At 30.2% G+C, this 7,759-nt stretch overlaps 1 protein-coding gene across 1 annotated transcript; it reads left to right on the top strand.

Moving 5' to 3' along the window:
* Positions 1-1,311: 1,311 nt before the first annotated feature.
* On the top strand, positions 1,312-3,356 carry PNSB4 (NDH dependent flow 6). Its single transcript, XM_011015721.1, has 6 exons — positions 1,312-1,540; positions 1,651-1,695; positions 1,840-1,999; positions 2,114-2,169; positions 2,256-2,327; positions 2,985-3,356. The coding sequence occupies exons 1-6, from the start codon at positions 1,445-1,447 to the stop codon at positions 3,096-3,098; spliced, it is 543 nt and encodes a 180-aa protein (XP_011014023.1). The 5' UTR covers positions 1,312-1,444; the 3' UTR covers positions 3,099-3,356.
* The last annotated feature ends 4,403 nt before the right edge of the window (positions 3,357-7,759 follow it).

Here is a 7,759-nt window from a genome sequence, read left to right as displayed (position 1 = left end):
TTTTTTATTAGATTCTCATAGACGATGCCAATTGATGAAGTGTTAAAATTAGAAGTATTTTTAGGATAAGGTTTTTTAGTGGTTGAATCATAGATTGGTTGAGTGTTTTTGTAAATAGCTTATTTCTCCAATGTTAAGGTAAACTTTCTTTATGAACACCTCTGAATATCTGTAAAAAATAATCTTTTAGGGTGTTTAGGGATATTTCGATAATAAACTTAGCAAGTTAGTAGAGAAAAGAAATGATAAATACACTTAAAGAGATTTTCATTCTTAGATTTTGGTTGTCTTTGTGTTGAATCTATATCTTATTAATGTAAGAATAATTTCACCATAAAAATATTTATGAGGAACAAAATATCTCTTGTACAAGTATTAATGAATATTAATAGGGAAAAAAATCTATTACATAAGCATTTATGAGCATTAATAGAGAAAAGAAAAAACATGACTCAACACATATTTAGGTTTAAAAAGTGAATTAGGACATATCATTTTAGGGTTGGACTCGAGTGGTATACTTGAGCCCATAAAGAGATGCTAGGGTGCCTAGCATCTGGCTCTGGCTTAGGTTGCACCCAAGCCCAACAAAAGGTCCTAGGCATGTTTATCACTTAGGCTGTGGTTGGCAACCGAGCTCACCCTTCTTTTTAGGGTCGTGTGTTTCTACCCAAGCCTTTAAAAAAAGTTTGGAGATGCTAAAAAAAATATTGGACCCGGGATCATTATGGATTTGGTGTAAAAAAAGAAATCTCCATCCATATATAAAAATATTTGATGAATTTATAAGGAAAATATTTGACTGATTTTTTACCTATTATAATATATTACAATATTTGTATTATGCACAAAATTATATCTTTACAACATATACATGATGTGTGCATAAGAAAAATACAATATTTTTTTTTTCTTCTAACCAATCATAAGCCGTGTAAAAAAAGATGTTTACTTAAACAATTTTTTCAAAGAAAGATTGCAATTTAAAGGAGAAGATAGTTGTGTATTATATTTATGTAACATCCTACGGGGAATTAGAGTAAATATTATAAATATAAATACAATAAATAAATTTGGAAGTTTTATTTTTGTTTTGTTTAGTTTAATAATATTTTATTTTCTATAAAACAAATTTGGAAGTATATATAAAAAGTAATTAGCTTAATTTCCATGTTTAATTAAGAAAATGTTAGATGCTAAAATTTTATCTATGAATATATATTGGGGAGACTTGTATTAATAATAGAAAATGATGGACCTCGCTATAAGAACATGAGACTAGCATTCTAACCCGCAACCATATCCTGAGAGCTGTGTGCTTGCACGAGCGAAGGAAGGGGGTGGATATGAATTGTTTCCTTATCCATTTCAAAGCACTTAAGAAGGAACGAAAAAGGAAACTCCAGCGTTTCAGAACGCAATTAGCCTCCATCCAAAATTTATAATGGCCAAAGCTATAGCGGGCTTTACCATCACAAAACCGCACATGCTTAGCTCTCTGCAGAAAACAAAATTGGACCTCAAACCATGTTCAGAAGGGGTAAAATCTTACAAACCATGGCTCTCCATTTTGTCGTAGATAATTTACACAAGAAGTCCGAAAGCCGATAAATTGAGTAAATCTTTTCTTCTTCTCTCTACTTTTTTCAGCTTTGGCAATGTTCAAGCAACGGGCTTCTTAGCGGGTGGCTGCAGGTAAGTGGCTCCTTGCTCCAAGTTATTGACTCTTAGAGTTTTGTTCTCTTGAGTTAATGAAAAGGTGTACACGCAGACACAATAGATTTTTCTTAAGCCAATCATGTGTATCTCATCAAGTGATAATATACTTTTGTGTGATAGCATAAACGCAGCAATCAGAAAAGAGCTTCCTTGAGTAAAGTGAATGCCTTCCCAGATTGGCCTCTAATGGCAGTTATGGTGGAGCATATAGAAGGTCAAAGAGACCTTATAACTCACAAATCTATATGGCATCTCAGTGATCGAGCCATAAAAAACGTCTGTAAGTTTTTTTTTTCCTTGTTCTTTTTCTTCTCTCATTCATTTCAGCCCTCTAATCACTATATTTCGTTACGGGTTTCTTCAGTTTCTCTAATCTTTTCTTCTCTGCTTGTAGATGTATTTTACCTTATGTTCACTTGCTGGGGATGTTTATTCTTCGGTTCAATGAAAGTAAGCCCATCTGGTTTTGCATGTAGGATCTGAAATTTATACATATTATTTGGCGAGATTCTAATGTCCGAGTTTTTATTGTATAGGACCCATATTATGACTCAGAGGCATATAGAAAAGATGGAGGGGATGGCAGTGGACATTGGGTATATGACAAGGTATATGTGCTGACAAGGTCCTTCCGTTCACTCCTGTGTTGAATCTTCTAACTTCATGTCTTTCTTTTTCCAGTAATTTTAATTAAACTCGCTAATATTGTTGAGAAAATGACTTTGGAAAGCATACGGAAGAAAAGATTGTTTTAGATTAAGATTTGAACAAGTTATGATATAGGGAGTATATAAGGGATTTACTTCACTTACTTGTAAAAGATTTCATGATCGTAGGATGGAATTCTTCCATCTCTTCCACAAACATGATGTAGTTGTCCGAGGCTCGTTTTTATATGTCAGAGATGGAATTCTCTTACTCAGTCATTAGTTTGAATTTCAACAATCAAAATTTTCATCTCTGTAAATTAGTGGATGGTTAGAATTCTTCATTGTATAGTTTTTTTTACGTATCACATTTGTTGAATCTAACCAATTGTTTTAAAAATGAAATTGAGTAAGAGAATTCCATCTCACATGTAAAAACGAGACTCTTCCCAATATCCATTTGGTGAAATTAAGAGGAGGGAAAGAACCCAGAGCTAGAGCCCTGGGTTGTATTTGCTCGCCGGGCTTATATGTGTCGAAGTCGTATACTGCTATTCTTCGCCATCACCAGTTAAAAACAAAAGAAGATTGTTGACCTATATATAAACCGATATGCAGCAAGAGGATATTGAAGAATCTGCAAGAGCAGAGCTGTGGCGCGAGGAGTTGATTGAGGAGATTGAGCAGAAGGTTGGAGGTCTGCGGGAGCTGGAAGAAGCTGGCCGAAAGTAGGAGTTTAATGGAGAAACCATCGACCTATCCTTGTGTTTTACTCTAATTCTCAGTCACGTCCTTCCAAAAATTCAATAAATCATAACACCACATTATGTGTTTATGGTTTTTATTATTTTTAATGTTTTGTTACTTGCAATTAACGATGAAAAAGAAAGTTGTTTCACTATCATTGCCGTTACTAATATTATTAAATTGTTACAAGTAGAGGTCGACTTTGAGAAGTGTTTAGATGGGGAACGTAAGTTCTTTTTATTATTGTTTATGTTATTGGCAATTTTGATTAATAGAGCATTGTATGCGTTAGGTTGTTTACCCTAAATATAAATATTTATATGCTAACCAAATAAATAAATAAATAAAATTATTATTTATTGTCATGCATTAAAGGAATTGTAGAAATTATGCATGAGTAGCAAAATAAAATAGGTTACCTTTACTAAAGGTCCGATACTTGATGTCCTCACTTCTCACTTTATTTAATTAGAAGTAGTTATTGCCTCATTATACACTTATTCCCAAGTATTTTTTATAGGTAATATATGGATTGACATGCTAGCAGAACAAGATTTTATATTTGTTCTATTAACTAACAATTATGCCATTTTTCTAAACATTATTGTCTTTATCAATTACTAGTGATTACATTGCTATTCCATACCTCCATCGTATCATCAACGTTATCTCTTTATAAGAACTAATCAAATTATCAAATCTAGTTTAACTATACTATCAAATCTAGTTTAACCACACTTTTATGGGCTAGTGGCGGCTTCTTATAAATTCAATAAAACAATACGAGTTATCAGTTTAATCAAATCAAATCTAAAATTAGCTATAACAAAGTAGATTTAAAACTCTATATACCTATACACCTAAAGGGTAAATTCTAGAATATTTTAAAATAACAAGCATTCCAATAAAAATAAGTTTATATACTTAGCCTCAACCTCAATATTATATGTTCACATAATAAATACTATAACATGTTCAACTCAATTTGAACATGATCACTTATAAGGTATTACCTAGCCTATAAATATATAGGTAATCTCAAGTTACATGGCCTAACCACCTTATCTATAATTAACTTTAATCAGTAAGATCAACGTTTAATGAGTTGCTTTTTAACAAGGCAATCTCAATTTTTTTTATACTAAAAGGGCTTGTTGTCAACCAATAAGTAAAACATGTTTAGTCGACCTCTTAAACAAGATCACAATGGTCAATTCAAACTTTGATAAGAAGTTTCAAGAGCAATAACTTATAATAATCATGAAATTTAAAGTGATTAATAAAAATGAAGGATACTTGAGACCTTTTCCTAAGAAAGTAACAAAAAAGGTCACCCTAAGCCTTAAAGACTACTTGGTAAAGGAGAAATTCAACAAACTAGGCTTGATTAACCATTGCAGGCTAAAGTTGGTCACTAATGTTGCTATAAATAAAAAAAATATTAGTCATTATAAGTTTAAATTATTAGCATGAAATAATCATATGATAAGCCTCTACTTCATATAAGTATCTCATTTGTCTTACAATTATACCTAAAAGAGAGGATTTAAGGGGCAAAGATGAATTGAATGGCATATAATAAGGGTTAAGCCCGTTAAGCATAAAAAGTCTTTAGACAAGAAATTGCACAATCATTGGCCATAATAAAAATCATCAAAACTTGGTGATTAGAATGATAAATTGGGTGGGGAATGTTTGCATCTCCTAGACTTGTAAACAAGGTGAACAAAAATAACTTGAAAATTAAAGGTATTCACTGAACATACAAGTCAAATATTGATTCTGTAATGTATGCAATCCTTGTCGAAATGTTTTCCAATTTAATTTTTATTTTTCAGTGAAAGAAAATAATATAAAAACCATTGGACTTAACTCAACAAGATCATGATATAAAATAACCTTCAATCATTATGATATCATATTATTGATTGTTCAACTATTAATGATATCTAATAGGAATGTAATGATTTATAAAGTAGTGCATACTTTATAGTAGATATTTTAGAGTGCAAAAACAAACAAAAAAACAATGAAGATAAATTTATTTTTGAAATTTTTTGCAAAGTATAAATAAAGGATTTTAATAAAAACAAGAGATCTTTATCCATTAAAAGATCGGAGAAAGATATTAAAGCCTATTCATAGAGACCTTAGAAAAAAGTTACAAGATGTTTCAATACACTTTTAAGATTCCTAAGAAAATTAAGTGATAAACCTCGATATCACAAGTGTGAAATTTCTTTAGAATTATATTGCATGTATTCCATGTCTGATAGTTAGATCATTATTGATTCATAACTTAATTTTTATATTTGTTGATTCTCAATAATAGCAATAAACTGAGTTGTTTATATAAGTACAAACAATTAAGAAATTTGTTCAAGAAAAGCTAAAGCATGTTTTGTTTGAAATGGTATATTTGGCTGACATGTAGCTTTAGGTGAATACTATCATTTGCCATATTATACTTGATTAATTAAATCGATCGAATTCAATAGTAATATGATAGGGGAATATATTTTCATTCAATTAAGAAGTAAAGGAATAGTAAGGGTAAAATGAAGCCACCATTAGAGCTTTTTTCCATTATTAAAGCCAACTAAATAAGAACGATTGTTGTTCATTATTGTACAAGAAAGGAAATTGAAGGCAAAAAATAGATCATGAGTAATAAAATCAATCTGATGGATAAGAGTCATGATTGAACAAAGGAAGGTGATCCACTATAGGAGTTTGAGTGCGTAAGTAACCAAAATAGCTGGCCTTATATATTCAATATAAATAATTTATTCATCTTTTTGTCTCCCATAGAATATATATTTATAAATTTTTTTATTCCTTTATTTTTTTATACCTTAGTTTCTTACGATCCTCTTTTCCCTAAAACTCTTATGTTTTCTTTACATGGTAGTGCTTTTAGAACATGTTACCCTTGCTAAGGGTATGTGATTTAAAGTCCCTGCTTTATTTGATTAGATGTAATTATTGTCTTATCATAAGTTCGTTCCTAAATAGTTTTCATTGGTAATAAAAACATATAGAAAAGGTAAATTTTCATTCAAAATGCAAAATCTACTATTACAAAAGATTATGCAGAATTAATGTCTAGTTTGTAAGGAAACAAAATTTAGTTATAAAACTTTAAATTATAATAATGATTATCCTTGAGACTAGCACGATCAAAATATTGATGTTTTCTCCCAAGTGCAGGAGTGTTGAAGTAATAAATAACCCAGCAAGACCGGGGTTGAACCACGGAGAGGTTACTTGTATAAATTATAAACAACAATAATACAACAATAACAACAATAGTAGTAGTAGTAGTAGTAGTAAAGAAGAAGAAGAAGTTGATGAGAACTTTGAAATGAAAGATCAACGTGAGGATTAAACAATGATAAAAAAAAAATGTCAAGGTTAAAGGATCCACTAATAGTATTTCAAACAAGCATAGTATAAACTCTTATTATTCAACTGGAAACCACACACAAAGAAGATTTCAATCGGATTATAAATTGTTAACATGATTACATTAGTTATCTTATTCGAATAATGTTAATACTTGTAAATATTATCAGGTATTTATAATTATAACTTATGTTAACAACAAATCAAGTTCCTTTCATAGCACAAATGTCTATTATACCATATAGTTGGATTATGAAAGTGTCAAGTAGTTGTTGTACCAAGTGTTATGCAACACAAATCTAGGCTAACAATTTAATAAGCAAAGTATTAAAAGTGAACAAGATAACAAATACAAAACATGTTAGTATCAACTCTTAAAATTCATGTTAAGTTTACAGTATACTTATTCTTATACCATTAGTGTAACCTTTTTACCTTGACATAATAAACTTACCTAAACATAATGAAAGAGAGAAACATAAATAAACAAGATAAGAATATAAATAAGATAAAAGTTAACTAAGTAAAAGAAAGAAAATGAAAGGTATAAACAAGATATTAATGAAAGTAAAACTTAAGCATTACAAAAATACAACGAGAGGATGCAAGAGCATGATCTTGATTTGGAAATCAAGATGCCTAAATGCATGGCAAATGCCTCCTTTTATAAGCCAAAATTAAAAACTATTGATTTGATGACTAATTGTTGAGTGGGTGGCCAAATTTTAACTTGGTGACAATACTTATCTTCTTATCTACCAAAAACATCATTAATAACATCAAAATTTGAACCAAACTTACTTATAAAAGTTCTAGAAAATTGTCTCAGATTTCTAGAAAAAATGAGGTCATTTGGACTTTTAAAACTCAAGATATAGGTTGAACACTAAACAATGTTTGGGCTATAGGACAGATTCAGACATCTGCATTATTGCTAAGATTTGGACTTCCAAACAGCAGAATTGAGCCTTGCCTTCCTATGAAAGTTTTAGACATATGTCTTAGCTTTCCATACATATAAAGCAAACCTAAATCCAAGTTTTACAGCTCCAATTATGATCCCATTATCGAATAATGTTTCAGTTTGGACTAAACCACATGTTTTTTCTAAGCTTCATTCTCTCTTTGTCTTTTGAATTTCAGTACTTCAACTCATTAATCAATCCTTTTATTTATGTGATAGGCCTGCATTTAAGATAAATATTTACCATAAATTAAAGATATCTTACGGTATTAGACTT

Source organism: Populus euphratica, unplaced genomic scaffold, assembly GCF_000495115.2.
Source record: "Populus euphratica unplaced genomic scaffold, PopEup_1.0 scaffold1621.1, whole genome shotgun sequence".
Taxonomy (NCBI): Eukaryota; Viridiplantae; Streptophyta; class Magnoliopsida; order Malpighiales; family Salicaceae; genus Populus; species Populus euphratica.
The sequence above is the reverse complement of the archived record's forward strand: the minus strand, read 5'-3'. Positions and strand labels throughout refer to the sequence as shown.